The sequence below is a fragment of the Echiichthys vipera genome (genome assembly GCF_963691815.1).
Source record: "Echiichthys vipera genome assembly, chromosome: 7".
Taxonomy (NCBI): Eukaryota; Metazoa; Chordata; class Actinopteri; order Perciformes; family Trachinidae; genus Echiichthys; species Echiichthys vipera.
Window position 1 is genome coordinate 22,690,340 of NC_139832.1, and position 17,572 is coordinate 22,707,911.

At 42.1% G+C, this 17,572-nt stretch overlaps 1 protein-coding gene across 1 annotated transcript in view; it reads right to left on the reverse strand.

Annotated features, from left to right (window-relative positions):
- The window catches only part of LOC310949780 (serine/threonine-protein kinase BRSK2-like), a gene marked incomplete at both ends in the record, with an annotated part of 184,653 nt that overhangs the window by 23,344 nt on the left and 143,737 nt on the right, over positions 1-17,572 (reverse strand). Inside the window, 5 exons of the mRNA XM_083917329.1 lie at positions 380-411; positions 5,056-5,202; positions 6,783-6,851; positions 6,972-7,005; positions 11,252-11,368. Of these exons, the coding sequence (XP_083773455.1) occupies positions 380-411; positions 5,056-5,202; positions 6,783-6,851; positions 6,972-7,005; positions 11,252-11,368 (399 nt within the window). The remainder of the gene's footprint in view (positions 1-379; positions 412-5,055; positions 5,203-6,782; positions 6,852-6,971; positions 7,006-11,251; positions 11,369-17,572) is intronic.

Consider the following 17,572-nt stretch of genomic DNA (forward strand, 5'->3'; position numbering starts at 1 on the left):
ATTTACAATGGCCTGTACCATAAATGTTCTCAAAAGATTTATGCAAGCATGAAAAGGTGGGTACACTCTGTTATGAAAATTAAACCAAGGGTACACTGTGGGCTCATCCTCCACCACATTCCTGCTCCCTGTTCAGTTGACCATATGCTACACATCCTCTTTCATGCACTACCAATTTACCCCCACATCCCAGAGAGTGGAGTCGTGCCCTGCTCAAACGTACTCTTGTGTACAGGGCTGAAACTCAAAGCTATTTATCATGAGGCCGCTCCCCTCAGGTCTACAACCCCTGCAGAACAGGCTGAGAGAGGAGAGGAGAGTAGAGGAGAGTAGGGGAGAGGAGTAGAGGGTGTAAAAAGCAAGGAAAGGCAGTACTTACATGTACCATGTGTGCTTCTGGATCTGTTCTAACTGTAAAAGACATGAAAGAAGAAACAGCAGGTCAGTACACAAGCAAAGTGATGCATTTGATTTGAATCATTTCATTATCTTTTAATGGTGCAAAGAAAATTATCAAACGCAAGAGAATGTTTTAGGAAAAATAAAAATATTTTTTCTCTTTAATAGACACGTTAGAATGGCTTCGGTAAAACCCTGAGCTTACTGGCTTAATGGAAATACAAAAGGACAATACGACCAGATTCAACCGTGGAAGTAAATAATGAGGCCTTCAAATATTAATACTGCCAATGGGGAAAAAAACGTATTGAGAAAAAGAGCTAGACAGAGAGCGGTGCAGCAGGAGTGTGAGAGAGAGGTGATACCACTGAGCTATAAACAGAGAATATTATCTCCCTCACACACACTGCTGACCCGGCCAAGCCCTCTGGTCTAAGGGGAATCTCCCATTCTCATTCTCTTCCCATCTCTCTTACTCACACAAACACACACTCTTGCTCTCTCAATAGTACTTGTCATCACACTTTTAATGTGGCCACTTTGTCACCAACAGTGTCAACATGGTCTTTTGCCAACAAAGGAAAAGCAGAAAGGGACAGAAACAGTAAGCAAAAAGGCAACAAAGGAAGATGTCTGTTAGAATGATGCAGCAGTGTTTCAAATCAAACTGCCCGCAGAGGAAAAACAGGATCAATGTCACTGTTGGGACTTTTTAATTTGCTCATGGTTGTTGTTGAACCACAGGAGATACACATAGCAGCTCTAATTATTGTCACTTATTCAGAAGTATAGCTCTTAGGTATGTGTCTATGTGTCTCCATCAGGGTCTCCATGTTTCCACCACCCCGGAGGATTCACCTCTGTGCTTCAGCCGTGATGAATGCCTTCATGTGATATTAGTGGTATCACAGAGCAGGCCAGGCTGCGGTTACTGACTATTAGGTGGATCTTGTCTGCCTTCCACAGAGGTCATGGCATTGACAGAGACACCCTGCCTGTCAGATACAGGCCAGTGGGTGACCTACTCCTACTCCCACTTTTATTGAAGGCCTGGAGGCAAGAGACTGATATCACACACAGGGTTGAAAGTGATGTAGTCTGAAATGCCGTATCACATCAATCAGTCTCCAACTGTGACATTACCAATTCCAGCTGCTTTCACTCAGGTGGAGCGGAATGCTGCTTTAGAACAGGTTTGTCTAGGTGTGAGTACCAGTGCATGTTCAGGTATGTTTTTATCTGGGTGCTGCATTAATCATTTTTGTGCAACGTATTTATAAAAATGTTTCAATCATATGGCTGTTTATTAGAGCAGGGAGGGAAATAAGGGTTGGCAATGGTGGCCTATTCTGCCCTCAAAGCCAAAAAACAGTAAATTTAGTTAAAAAAAAATTAGTTAAGACCTGAGTATGACTTTTTGACACTGGTTTTACTATTAAAAATGCAATAGACAGTTATAATTTTTGGAAATAAAAATAATAATATACTCACTTTTTACTTTTTCTGTAATTCCAAAATTTGTTTTGATGCATCTGTTATCTTACTATAAAGCAAGGCATCTCTGTGTAACTGTGTTTCCGTATGTCTGTCTCGAGAACTGATCTGATCTGATCTGCTTCAAACTTGGCAGGTGAATTGAACTGTAACTCTCAGGAATAAAATTAAGAGTCAAGACGCAGCTAACCATATAAGCCACGCCCATTTGCGTCTATATCAATTTTCCTATCCCTCCAAATTCTGAACAATCATCACCAAATTTGAAACCACAACTCTTTGGACTAAGCCAGAAAAAGGGACTTATTTTGAAACTTTGATGTTCCATATTTGCATTACCTGGCCCTCAAAGTTTGCTCAAATGCTGAGCAATTGGCTAACTCCAAATGGAAAAGCATTCTGAACAGCCACACCACCCCAACAGCAAAACCAGGAACCAAGCAATCGGGCATGCTGTCCAAAATGCACTAGTACCACAAAAATGAATATGAAATATTAGAGTTCTAGAGTAGGGCTACACGGTGGTGTAGTGGTTAGCACTGTCGCCTCACAGCAAGAAGGTTACAGGTTCGCATCCCGGCCTGAGCCTTTCTGTGCGGAGTTAGCATGTTGTCTGCGTGGGTTTCCTCAGGGTTCTCCGGTTTCCGTCCAAAGACATGGACGTGTTAGGTCGAAGACTCTAAAATTGCCCCTGTGACCCCGACCCAGGGATAAGCGGTTGAAGATGAATGAATGAGTAATCTAGAGTAGCAGCAACGGCAGTCTCCGGCTCTAACCACAGTGTAATTTCTCAGTGAGACGCACAAACTTAAACACTTTTATATTCACTCCTACAACCTATGCTATGTGCCATCCCCATGGATGTATATTATGTCTGGGAAGAACATCTCTTTAATATAATAATTCATTAGCCAGGGATCACAAGGAGGCAGATCTTTCCAGGGTGTCTGTGTTCATTTCAATACTAAAGATGAGATGACTGTGTTTCGGTGGCTGGTTCTGTCGCCACCGGGACCCCCGACTGCACAGACAGGATATGAAGAGAAAGGCCTTTATTGGGCTAAGCCCCTTAAGCCCTGGTACGTGCCCTCCCACTCAAGACTCTGATGGGTCTTGGCTTTGTGTGTGTATTTGTGTGCATCTACTGGCAAAATGTAATTAACAGGAGGTGACAATAGACACACAGTGAAACAAAGCCAGTAGTTGTGGTCTAATTGCCCCATCGATTTGAGTCTACAATCTACTGTCAACATCATTATGAAAAATAATATCTAGCAAAAGGCTGACATGTTCCCCTATGATGTACCCCCCTTGGGTGTACCTGTCCCGTCTCTGACTGGGCGGTCACCACTAAACTCCAAGAGCGCTCAATCTAACAGGGCTATTTGACATTCTGTGAGGTTACAACACATCCCCAGAGCTCTGTTTTCATGGGAGGGGGCATGGAGAGGTAGCATATTCTCTCCCAGCAGCTCGGTCTGTGTGTAACCCTTTGTGGAGGACAGCGCTGGAGGCTGCCGGACATATCTGGGCGATCTCAGGGTGACCTGTCCTCATCAGGCAGAACAGGACAGAAAAATAAAGCGTACATACAGCATACCAAAGAGGTGGGGTCGTTCAAGTCCATGTTTCAACAGTGCTGCTGTACCTCAAGGATGTCAACTCTGCTGCAAAGGAGCATTTCTTCCTTTATAGCTTTCTGTTCCTTTTTTCCTTTTTTTCTAGTGTCTTTCACAGATCCGTTATGTAAAGCCATTCTGACACTGTGAAAGATAGCTGAGGCATGGGGAAATGGTGCTTCAGCATCCACTTAAGGGTGGTGTCACCACATTTGCTTACAGGCAAGTGCATGAAAGCAGTTTTGTTTACCCGCATTGATTCACAAAGACACCTGGAGAGCCTGGAGAGGGTCTGTGTGTGTGTGTGTGTGTGTGTGTGTGTGTGTGTGTGTGTGTGTGTGTGTGTGTGCGTGCGTGCGTGCGTGCGTGCGTGCGTGCGTGCGTGCGTGTGTGTGTGTGTATACAGTATGCGTGTGAAACTGGGGTTTTTTTTGTACGTGTGCAGATACAAGAACTTTGTGAGCATGTCTGTATCTCTGCGTGTTTCATTATTTACATTTCCCTTTGTCCACCTTCCTCTCCAACTCATCCTTATTCTCCGCCCTTCACATCCCTCTGTTCTCGCCCTATCCTCCAGCCACCTTGCCAAGGAGATCAGTTTCTGTGTAGGAAGGGACTGGCATTGTGATGAGTACACTAAACAGTGCAGAGGGAGAGTGCACAAACAGAAGTCCTCTCCTGAATTCACATCCTGCACTTGAGGAAGAACTCAAACAGAATCGGGGATGAGGCAAACACTTTTGGAAAACAGGGGAGGAAAGACGAAACAAAGAAAAAGACAATGGTTTGGCTCTGCAGCGAGTTGAAATTAGCCACTTTCCTTTGAATGGGTATCTCTGCCATCTTGCTTTCTCCTCGGAGCATTACACGGTGTTTTTTAAAATCTGCAAAATAATGATTTTCAACTCTGCTTTGCTTTTTCCATGAATGCTGTTGCAAATAACATCTAGGAAATGTGTTCTGCTGCTTCGACGACATCATCAGTAAACACCAGTAGTTTAGGGCTGTGAATTAAATATTCAATGCAGTACTGTGTACCTTCATGTAGTATTAAAACACATTGTGCATACTGCTGAAGAATAACAACATGTACTGCAGAGGTCCATCATACTAATTTGTGTGCTAACGTGTGTAAAGGCAGAACATATATACCCTTAGAGAAATATTTAATTATTACACCCACAGCCACACGGTTGTCAATCACATTAGCATGTAAGGTTCCTTCTGAAACTATGAATATATTATTACGTCCCCTTTACTGCTGTAGCAGCCTTCACTCTTATAGTAAGGCTTTCTGCAAGACTTTGAGCTGCGGGGTTTTGCTCCCATTTGGACGCATCAAGTTCTTCAACACCAAAATCAGAAAATCAATCCTTATTGGAATTCCCTCCCCAAACTGTTGCCCCAAAGTTTACAGCAATCGGCTAAAATATCATTGCATGCACACACACACACACACACACACACACACACACACACACACACACACACACACACACACACACAATATTGTGCTATCATCCAGTCTCTTAATCGAACTGACCGTTAGTCTTTTGGTGGCATCCACTTCAATCATGCCCCGGAGGAGGTTCTGACAGTCTGGAGGGATGAAGTGTGGCATGTGAAACACTCCCAACTTCACCTTCTCTAGCAGATTCCTCAGGTTGTCATCATCAAACGGCAGGGCACCCTGGAGAGACACGGGGAAAGGAGCAGGAAGTGAGAACAGGAAAAATAAATTGGAAGTGGTGAAGATGTACCGTAGATGTAGGAATAAAAGCAGAGAAGAAATAGTGCTTATTTTAATGGCAGCATTAGAACAGAAAATAAGCCTTCACCCGGTTGAGGGCAGAAAAAAAATGACTAAAGAAACCAAACCAGTCTAAACCTGCATGACTTAGAGAACAGGCTTGGTTTCTCAACTTGTTCAATTTTCCAATTAAAGCATTCTGCCCTCAGCCACCATGCAAAAGATTCAAAATAAATAATAAACAGCGGTAAGCTGAAAATGGGGCTTTTCTAATAATTACCCAGCATTCTCATTTACCTCGTTCATTAAGAGTTTTCTCATCAGAATCATTTATCAGAGCACGCTGACACCTCACAGATGTGGCTGTTTGATGAATGGCAACTTCCACCACAAGACAAGATGGAGGGGGAGTGACGGAGGAAAAGGGTGAGAAAGACAGAAGGAAAGGCTGAGAAATGAAGAGAGGTGGAGAAAACAAATGTGGTGTGTGGTTGGGGGGGGGGGGGGGTAGGCTTGTGTAACAGATGATCTAACTGCTGGGGTGTATGCATGTCTCCCACAATCAGACAAATGATTATCTTGCTGCTAGACGACTGGACAAAACAGGAGAAAGACAACATTCATCTGCAGTCAAACAGCGTCGGGGAGAAACTTTTGCTTGGAGCGAGAGAAGTATGGTCATAATGGAGACAATAGTAAACAACATCAGGGTTTATGCAACACAACAGTAAAAGGAAGACGGGCCTACACACACACACACACACACACACACACACACACACACACACACACACACACACACACACACACACACACACACACAGACAGAGACAGAAAGAGACTGAGTGAGAGATAAAGTGGCAAAAACAAAGACAAATACACAGGGCCTGTGGCCAAAAGATGCCCTGTCAGCAATGATATTTATTTTGGGCTCTCTTCTTTCAGTTTGGCTGTATGAATTATTCATGGAGCAGGAGTGTGTAGAAACTACAGTACAGCTGTTGATGAAACAGAGCTTCAGGGCTGCATGGCTGGGGAACCACAGACATAATGTAGCTGGAGAATACACCTGATTATGGATACAGCGTTGTGTATGGATACAGGATAATGAATAAAAAGATACGTCTGTTCTCTGATCTTCTGTTGCGCAAGAATTTCAGCTTTGAGGTTGGTTCTGCAACATTGGTATCGGAGTAAGACCTTCTAAATGATTTTGAATTCAACTCCCTGAATCCAGAGTTTCTGTTTGCGGCTCTGTGGCGGCTTCTCCCGCCATCTTCTCATTCCATTAAGGTCATCAGCCAGGGTACAAAGTTATGAATGTCCTGTTAAAAGGCTCACTTGATTTCGACTTTTGATCCATTCCAGCTGGTAGAAACCCTGGACATACTGCTTGGCGAAGAAAGGGAGGCAACACTTTAAATTGTGTTAAATTGTATTATGCCATGTTTTTCTTGAAAATTTTAAACCATATGTCAGCTTAATCCCCATCAGTTATAAAAGAAAGAGCTGATACTCACCACCAACAGGGCAAAAAGAATGACCCCACAGCTCCAGACGTCTGCTTTCCTCCCGTCATACTTCTCTCCCTGAGGATGAGAGAGTGTTTGTCAGTGGGTTAGGGCAGAGTGTTACCAGCTATGAAAAGACGCAAATATATATACTGTATATATATATATATATATATGAATCTGTGAAAAATGACTTACCCTGATGACCTCTGGACAGGCATAGTGTGGAGATCTGTTGGGAAAACAGAAAAAAAAGGTGAAAACAGTGAAGAAATTGAGAAAGTGCAATGAAGAAAGAAAACAAATTGAGGTTATTTAAGGACTTCTCCATTTGGACTGCTGCTGCAGAGTAAATCAGTGTTATACAATCATGACACAACAAACATTAAACAGTCATACGCCCAGTATGAAAATGTGAAAAGAACAATTTTGGCCGACAATAAATGTCTCAAGTGTGCATAGATCAAGATGTGCTTCGGGAGTTTAGACATCCTGAGGGTGTTTGGATGTCCTCCTGCTTGCTCACTCAAGGGCATCCTCTTGCAGCAAACAGTGAACAGACCCACTAATCTTTACTGCACCTGGATGGGCTGACAGTAAACCCAATGACTAGATTGACACATCAATATCGTATGAAGATTTATGGAGCTACCTTGCAACGACTGCTCGGTAAGCCACTGGCTATGAGAGGCAGTGGAGTGACTTGTTATTCCATACATGCACATTTCCAAATTCTGTACCTTGAAATAAAAAGAAAGTGTTAATAATAAGTGCTTTGCATCAATCAAAAAGCAACATGAAAACAAAAATGGCGACATGATGTTTATTCGTTTCTCTGATTTTGGGCAGGGCTCTGCTCTTTTTCGACTGCAAACAGAAAGCAAATCACGCACCTGTCTCCCCCAAACCTCTGAGCCTGGTGATACGTCCTCCACCTCCTCCTTCCTCTCAGACTCATCTAACACCAGGATATTTGGCGCTAATGAGAGACTATCTGAAGTCTGTAAACATGGCGCCCATTAGCTCTGCTGTTTCCATGTGTACTCATGAATACCAGCCCTGACGGCGCAGCTTCCTCTGGCTGTCAAAATACTGGCCAACAGCAAACACTGCAGTTATGTCAACGAGGAAGCTCAAACATGAGCTTATGCAAATACGGCCCTCCTGATTGCAAATGTCATAGTGCATTATGCAGATGAACGAGGAATAAAAATAATAAAAAGATGCCTGAGGTTTGCACTAGTTATGCCTTATGAGTGCAACCACACAAGCCTCAGCTGGAACCAGTGTGAATATAAACTAATTATTTGCAGGGGCTTTAGGTGGCAAACACAGGGTGAAGGTAAAGACTAGAGTACAAGCATCTGAGCTGAATCCTTGTTTGTCCATTTTAGAATCCTAAATCAGTCAGCCATATCATCCACAATGTCTGCTCAGAATATGCTTATCTCTCTCCTACCCTGACTCATAATTCTATGACTTACTTTCCATTTATGTCTACATATACCAGCTTTTAAACTGTTCCATACAAACATTCCACACTCATTTACACTGTGGAACTCTTTTAAAGTCATGTGGCGAGGATGCATGAGTATTCATGACCCTTATTTCCTGTTGTGCTTTGCCTGCATTCAATGGCCTAACTTAATTAGAGCTGTGAATAAAGCTCATTTAAATGTATCGTAGCTGGACACATTAAAATTGTTCCCACATATAAAAGCCCATACATCATGAAATTTATATCATGATAAAAATCCCTTGCTGCTCACAGCAGAAATTCAGATCATAGACTAGGATACTAAAGATAAATTGAGAGCTGTAAGAGCCACTTCCCTCTGACCGGAGTGAAAAATGCACTCTTTTGAGGAACAGTTGTGCATGGGTTGACATAACATCAGTCTTTTCTTGCTCATTTACTCTCTCAAACTAACACGACTAACATCACATAAATAGCATTAGCAGACACAACAGCGTTACTCTGAGGACAAAAAATAGCATTACAGTTCAATTCTGCTGTCATTTGACCGATAGACCATAAGGACAGAAAACACATTTGATTAAAGGTCCTGTATTGTGCTCTTTTTCAGATTCAAACTTGAATTTTGCATTTCAACTTGATCATGTTTACATGCTTTCATGTTAAAAAAAAAAAACAACCCACATCTCATATGGTCTGAATACATCTCTGTCTGAAACGCTCTGTAGCTCATCTTAATGAAAATTCAAAATTTCAAACCAAATTTGTGTGGTTCCTTGCAACTGAGGAGATAATTTCCTTTCATCAATCAAAGCAACAAACAAACATCAAGCACTGATGAACTTGCAGCTGGGCTAATGCAGACAGAGAAAGAGAGCGAGAGAGAGAGAGAGAGAGAGAGAGAGAGAGAGAGAGAGAGAGAGAGAGAGAGAGAGAGAGAGAGAGAGAGAGAGAGAGAGAGAGAGAGAGAGAGAGAGAGAGAGAGAGAGAAAAGGTTGTACGTGTGGTCCTGGGTCCATATTTGTATGTTCCTATCAATGCCTCTGCTTTTCTAGTTGTGTGTATGCCTCTGCTTGTCTAGACGTGTGTGTATTTATGTATGAGCCCCGAGGCTCCCCCTACTCTACCTGGGGCGAGTCTCATCTTCACTCAGCTCCATTACCCGTGGCAAATGGAATATATTTGTGTCAGACTGCTGCATGGTGAGAGGGGGCCAGATAAATGTGTTTAATTAAAAACTGTCATATCTACACTTAGAGATGGGACGGTCAGAAGAGCATGGATAATCAATAACCACACATGCAGTGTATGGCACATTCACATGTATTAGACAAGACACACAAACTTCCTCTAATACACGCTCACACTAACAGAGCAGCAAGCGGTGATGGAGCTGAAAGTGGAACAAAAACTGAACTACTTTGTGTGTGGGAGTCTGTGCCTGCATCTGTACGACAGCTCTGTTTTCCCACCAGCAACAAGTACCTTTAGCATTTTGAAAATGCATTTGTGGGACTTAGCAGATGCACTGCACCTGGATAGGGGTGGAGGCAGAATGCAATCAAATATAGATACAGTTGGTCTGCAGGATTTTTCAAAAAGCTGGGTAAGAGCTGTAGAATTCTGCTGTCTCTCTAGGAAAAGGAAACACACATAGAATGACTCAATTCAGTACACTTGCAAATAGCAATGCACACTGCTCTGACTTGGCCTGATCTCTACCGATGAGTCATGAGAGCTTAGGCACTGCACTACTGCCATAAAAAAAAAAAAATGTCCCATGCCCATGCTTAAATGTGTGTGTATGGGTATTACAGAGAGGGAGTCAGAAACATAGAGAAACAACCAAGCAGAGGACAAAGGGTCCTAGAGGTCAGGGATAAACTAAGCTTCGATGGCGCCGTGTGCGCATGTGTGTTTGTGGAATTGCGTGTATGCAAGTGTGTGTAATTTCAGCTGCAGTGATTTGGAGGAATAATCTGGACAGAATCAGGACTGAGCTGGGGACAGATGTTACAAGGGCCTCTATCTCCCAGCCCTGCATGCAGTGTCATGTCGAACCATAGAGCACAAATTCTCCACAAGACATCCAGATCACAAAAAGAACGAACCATTATTTTATGCTCCAAATCGATTGTTTTTTCTTGTGTGCCTAGTGAGGCACAATCTTCATAGATTGAAGCCACATAAATCACAACACCCTATCTAAATACTATGTCCTGTATGTGTTTTAACTTGTGAACTGAGCCTTCAAAGATGAGTCAAAGCTAAACGTTTCATAAGTTGAGCAATCCTGTTTCACTTCGGGCATACAAGACCTCATTAGGAGAGGAAAAAAAAACAAAAAACAGGCTGTGCTTATGTGAGAATAAAGGTGAGAATAAAATAAAACTCTTTGGAAAACAACTGTGCTGTCACCATGAACCCACTAAGAGTAAACCATCATTAACGGATTTGATTATTTTACTGACAAATGTGACCGTGGTCACAGTTCACTACACTACACTATTAAATAAAAACACTCCTACAATATGGATGACCATACTCGAAAGACTTTGAAAGTGACTTTTCCTGCAAGCAAATTCATTGCAGTCATTGTGGGATTGATGGGCCTGGCATGGCCGTGCCTGCCAGATCATAAAACCCAGCATCAGATATGAGGAGATGGAGAGCAGCAATCTGTGGCCGTGGCCGTGGCCCTACTCACAGCCAGATAGCACTCTCTGTGAGAGACACCAACTCCTCTCCTCAAGAGATCAACACTGCATGATAACAGAGGCTTTGAGAACATGGCACCTCGCAGAGGGCTTGATAGCTCCACTCATCATTCTCTATTGCTTTTGCACTCTCTACTCTCCTCTCCTCTCTATATGCCCTCCAACTATGACCTATTTTTTTACCTTCAGGGCATTCTTGGTCTCATCTAGAATTCAATTGCAGAGGGTTTGAGTTAGACATTGTATTAGAAGGCATGCATCCAAATGATTTATACAAGGCTTACCCGCAGCTGGTTTCCAGCAGACTGTCTCCAACCTGAAGGGAGGCCATGCCGAAGTCTGCTATCCTGATGTTGTTCTTTTCATCTAGCAACAAGTTCTCAGGCTTCAGATCCCTGTGGCTGAAAGATAGTGAGATGCAAACAAAAAAAAGTTAATGAAACATGAAAGAACTCATCATCAGGCTATATAAATTAGTGAAAGTGAGGAGAAACGAAAGGCGTGCTGCAAGGTCTATGAAACACCTGTGGATTGAGCTTGGATCTGCATCTGTGCACGCAACCGCAGAACAACACAGCATCTTACCCTGTTACCGAGGGCCCTCCTTCTCTCTGCAACACCTCTCTCTTTGATTCATCCGTGCTGAAACTAGAGGGCTCCCACCTCAGCGCTGGACTGTATGAGGTGTGACAGCCCCCTGCTGTGTCCTTTTCTCCTTCGGTTTTCCTCCCTCTTTGCCCCTCATCCCCATCCTCTCATCTCCCAGACAGCCACCAGCAAACTAGCTGAGCAAAGGGCATCAAGGGGAGCCGGCTGCAGAGGTGGTGTTCATTAGCTGCCATTCATTACAGCTAAGCACAGCGAGGGGGATAATATCTAGCGGATCTCCCTCTTTAAAAAAGGCCATGGAGAAGAAGATCTTTCTCATGTCATGTATGCTGCTGCTGTGTCTGCGGTTAAAATCTCAATTTTGATGAGTGACTGTTCAAAAGCAGAGGAGCTTTAATATCTTATTGTGTATTTAATATCCCTCCTGGGGTCAAGGGTTGTATCGCATCATACTGTGCTGTTCTTGTGATGTCTACCAAGGCCAGTCCGAGTCACGACCAAGTCCAGACAATCGAGACCGATTCCAGAGCAAATCGAGTCTTGTTCAAGACCAACAAATGATGTAATTTCAATGTTAATCTAGTGATTGCGGAGTTAGGATGGATCTATAAACAAGTTGGAGGTACCTTTAAACATCTAATTAATCAATGCAAAGAATTTAGGCAATGTTCTGTACAACTGATCCTGAATCAGCAGCCAGAAACAACTTGACCAGTTGTCAAAAGATGAATCCAAGACGATTTCAACTAGGCATGAAACTAAGAGCAAGACCAAGGGGTCTCGATATGGGACCTGAAGCTGGGACCTGAAGTCACAGGTACAACAGCCCTGATGCGTGCACACACTATCCATCTTTCGCCTCTACATTCGTATATTATGTGTATACTTGCTCCCTTTTATGCTTTTAAAAAATCAGGCTGAGAGTTATAGAGCCACAGGGCTGTCAGGATGTCATGAACTAGACTTTCATCTTCTCTTTAGACTAATGATAGAGAGAGGAGAGGAACAATAGCTGGATGTGTCTGCCTTTGATGAGTGACTCATTGCAATGGACGTTTAACCTCAGATGACATCAGCTGCTGTACAACTCGTTTCCTGTCCTGAGGGATTAGCTGTCAGCTGGTTTGTTATCACACTGGCAGTCTCTGTGATCCCGGGTTTAATTGAAATAAAACACAGATAGCATCTAATACAGTTTTCCCCAGGCAAAAACCTTTATCAATGCACACAACCATCATTTGGCAGTGATGTCAGGAGCCTGAGCCTTTTAACTAATACTGTCAAAGGAAAGGAACAAACATTTACCCAAAACCTCAGGGGCCACCGGTGTGAGGTCGTACTGGGCATCATCTACTATTCCACCCGGTGTCTTCGTCAACTGATTAAATAATGCTTCACCAAATAATGTTTCTCAACGCAACTAAATGCTTTAGACAGCTAAAAGTTACAAATCACTTGTTACTAGAGTTTAAACAAGACAGAGGGTCGAATCGTAACTTTGTAGACACAGGGATCAGTAGACAGGGCCAGAAAGACGTTAATGATTTAGTGTGACATCAGTGACAAAAGAGACGACAATGGCACCGTTGATTGTTTAGTATGTTCAAACATTGTTTACTATTGACATCATGGGGGTAGATAGCCTGCTATTCCTATCGGACCCCAATCATAGATCCACAGCCTCAACTGAATCATAAATATCTAAGTACTCTCCAACTCTGAGCCTCAGATGTAAAAATGAGCAGTAAATCATCACCTAAAAGACCCATAAACATGACATTAACACTGTGTAATCACAAGCCTATCACATGTAAAACACAAAGAGCCAAACCTCAAGAGACTGATCCACAGAAGCAAGAAGGCAACAGGGTATTCATCCACTGACAGCATCAAGGGGACACGTTGCATCTGGATGCTTTATTGGTTGTCAGGACCCTGGTATCCATAATAGGACATTAAACTGCCTCTTTGACACATTAGGCTGCACTTTGCAACAGCAATCTTGCTCATACAGCCGGCCTTGCAGCAGGGATATCTCTGTGTTGCACTCATATGTCATACAGGAGGAGACAAACAAATTCAACAGCTGCAGTGAGCTTGAATGTAACTGTAGTTTTTCTTTCCGGAAATTTCGAAGCTGTGCACCGCTAGCAAGTCTCGGAGGAGTGCCTTTTTTTCTAAAACCCTTTGGCAATGAAACAATGTAAATGTTAGTGCTATGCCCGACCCATATAGAACACAGTACAGGTATAGAGCAGAAAGAAGAAGAACACAAAAGGAAGGCCACTATTTAAGGCTGACTATTGTTATCATTCATCATGTTAGCGTACCTGTATATTGTTATGTATTGCATAGGTCTACCTTCATCTGTGACACAGGCCTCATAGTTCACCATACACACAGCTCTTATGATGTCGTTGCTGTAATTTACAGGGCACACGTGCATGTCTTCATGCTGTTTGAGCAAGGTTTACACCCCAGAGGGGCTGTTAGACATGATTCTTGCAATTTAACACCAAGCTCTTAATTGTGTGTGATCATTTGCACGTGCCATGCTGATATGTTCTGTTTTACAGAAGCTTGTAATGGGCTTGTCCTCTTGGGGCTCATATCCCTGTAATATCCCAGACATGTTTATGGTGATGAGCATTTTTGCAACTTAATTCTCCAACCCAAGGAAAATATACTTTCCCCCATAGTGACACATTTGACATTCACCATGTTTAATATTGCCTCTCGCTAAGCTGTGTTATCACACCAAGATATTTGGCAATATTAGCTAAACAGGAACACTTGAATCTAACACTAATGGCTCAGATTCATCTTTTTGACATGTTATCAGGCCCAAGTGCTAAAGCCATCCTGGTACCATTATTGTTAGCTGAAGTGAGGGTTTTAACCATCATTGTGAGCTAAAATGCACCTATTTAGCCTGCGGCGCACCTCTGTGTCATCCTCCTCTCTCTATATTTCCTTTTTTTCCTCTCAAACTTTTTTAGGCTTCTGTTGACCCAATTAGAGAGAGACCAAGCACATTCATTCAAAATGCTTTAGGCTACTATTCTATCGCATTAGCAAAAGGGGACAACATTCTGACTGCTGACTTAGATAGGCTAAGCACAATCATTCATTAGCCAATGGGGTTAAGTGTGTAGACCAATGACGGATGTGAAAGATAAAAATACTCCCCCCCCCCTTTCTTTTTTGCTGTCTAATGGAATTGGTCTTTCTTTTGCATTTTTGCTTAAAGCAAGCAAGTGCACAGTTGGTTTTGCTGCTATATTATTCTGCAATTAATGTATTTTCTTCTTTAAAGTAACAAAGTTAATAACACATTTAGAACATAATTTGTTCAAGATACAGATACAAGGCAAGGCCAGGTGGGTACAAGGTACTGAAGTGTGCTCATAGTTAAACAGAAATGAACCTCTAAGCAGTCACTCCCTTTTTTAAGGGAGGTGAGGGTGGGGGACAGGGGATGTTCAGGGGGAGATAGTAGGTCAACAGAAAATGCCACATAATCCATGTTCCTCCATCCAAAATCCATGCTTTGATTTGGTATCAAAAACTTTTGACATTTGGATATTTCTGCAAGAACTGCACAGCAAGCACTTCTGTCCTGAAAGCTTCTCAGAAACCCGCTTACTGTCAATAAACCTAGGAAGCCATTCATCTTCTGAATGCTCTTGTTCTCAGGGTTGTGACCGTAAAATTTAACGAGGCTGTGATTATCCTAGAGGTCAGCAGCTCATTTTATACAGTGAATTCAGGTTTTAAAAAATGCTCTAACATCATCACATAGTTGGGCTCATGGAATCCACAAGAATCTCAGGGCCATATTTAGACGATCTATGGTGCAAGGTATAAAGTGCATGGTGCAAGTGCATTTAGGGCATGTCTAACTACACTTTTGCTAGTTCAATGGCACATATTCTGGGCTAGTACACAATGTGGGCGCTGGGTGTGAAAACGACAACTGTGTTGGCCTGAAACTAACAATGACTGCTGCGCTGCTTTGCGCCAGGTGGAAGATAGAGCCCTATGTCTTTATCTATACATTTTTGTTTATTTAGCGAGATTATTGAGTTAAACATTAATTAAAAAAATATACAACAACCGATGTAACATATACAGCACTGTCCACTAGATTACCCCTCAATTTATGGTGTTGTCTCATATAATCATTGTTACTTGTGATAATGATTACAGTAATATATTTAGTATTTAGTCATCATGATCTTCAAAGTTCACTTGGTTAGCTAGTGCAGTACTTAGTGCCTCGTTATACTGGTGTCATAACTATTTCAGTAGTCTTCTCTCATATCATTTGCATTTAAACTGGTTTAGAATTGAAAGGATTGGCACAAATCTTTTACACACAAGATTTGCCTCTCCAGTGACTGGTCTCAAGGTTCCCATTCCATCCTGTACCATCTGGACCATTTCTTTCTATTTCTCTGGGGGTTTTGAGCAACACTAGGGATGTAATGCATTGTTGCATCTCATGCACTGAGTAAAATGTGGGATTACAATGATGACTGCATTTGTAAAAAACAAACTATTTTCTTTGTTGTGGCAAATCTGTGTGTGCAACCCAGCGTTTGCTCTTAATCCAGAGGAGTTTGACTGAAGAAGATAGGATGAGCAGCAGACCTTCAAGGCAGAATAAACAGATGTGCTGTCAGAAAAGCACCGGAGTGAAGGAGCGGCATAGATATTAAAAACCCAACTTTAGGCCTCCAATGCAGACAGCCATGGTGGTGCAGAATTCCATTTAAAATAATCCAGTTATTATATTTGATTTCTGATATCTTTTTTTACCTTTATTCTCCACAAAATCTTTTTGATCTTAACTGGTAAGTTCTCTTTACTGCTTCCTTTATTGACCCCATTCTTAACTTGTCCCATTCAACCAGCCTTCTCGCATGCTCTAGAAAGATAACAATTGATGAAAAAAAAAGATCCCAGACAGAAGATGTGCATTTCCATCTGCCTTTATGCTAATACAAATAGTTGGCTGCGTAAAGTGGTGGCTACAGCTGGTGGAAAGTTTCCAGTCTGGTGCCATCGCAGAAAATGAGCATGCATCAAGATATCATAGTTAAAAGATGGTCAGTTGAACCTCAAATGATGGGAAACAATGGAAAATATTGCATCCAAGTTTGTTTCATATATTGATTTGAGGAAGGTTATAGTATCCTCTTGGGTCCACACACAGCTGCCGCTAGCTTGTTGTCACTTCAGTGGAGTCACTTGCTTCATGTGCAGCACCATTTATTGGCTCAGTCATCACACATTTTGTTTTTATTGATTCACTCATTTTTCAAAATTATTTTTTAACTAAAAAATGCAGATAAAACAGGTCGGTGAGTGAAAAAGGGGATGAGACAGTGGCCGACACACAGCAAGAGCTATGTTGGGATTGTGCTAACTATCTCTGCCATTGACATAGAATGAGAGCAAAACAGACATTCCCATTCAAATCAACATCGCAGGATGGTCAGAGTGGCGGCCATTTTTATGTAAATCGTTGCCATTGCAAAGAACTGCTGTTGTAGCAGCACCTCATTCTTCTTCTCTGGTCAATGCATAGTGCTGAGCATTGTTTACTTGTGAACAGGTCAAATGACCACATAAATGTATGTTCTACTCTTCTACTATTTCTATGGTCTCTACTGATGTACTTCAATATTTTTCAAAACTTTTGGTTGTATTACCAGTATTAAATGTACATGTTTTTTGTGGAACAATGGGATAAAATAGCTTTATTTGTCTGTAATTAATTATATGAATTAATTATATTAATTCATATAATTGATTGTATTCATTAGTCTTTTAGTCAAAAATACCAAATTTCAACTAATTACTTTTAGTAAAAAAAAAAATGTGATAAATATAGCAGAAAAAACTGTGGAGCTATACGCAAGTGACATACATCATGTGGCTGGAAGAGAGGAAGAAAGCAGCTGATGAAGGAGGGAGAGTGTGGGAGACAG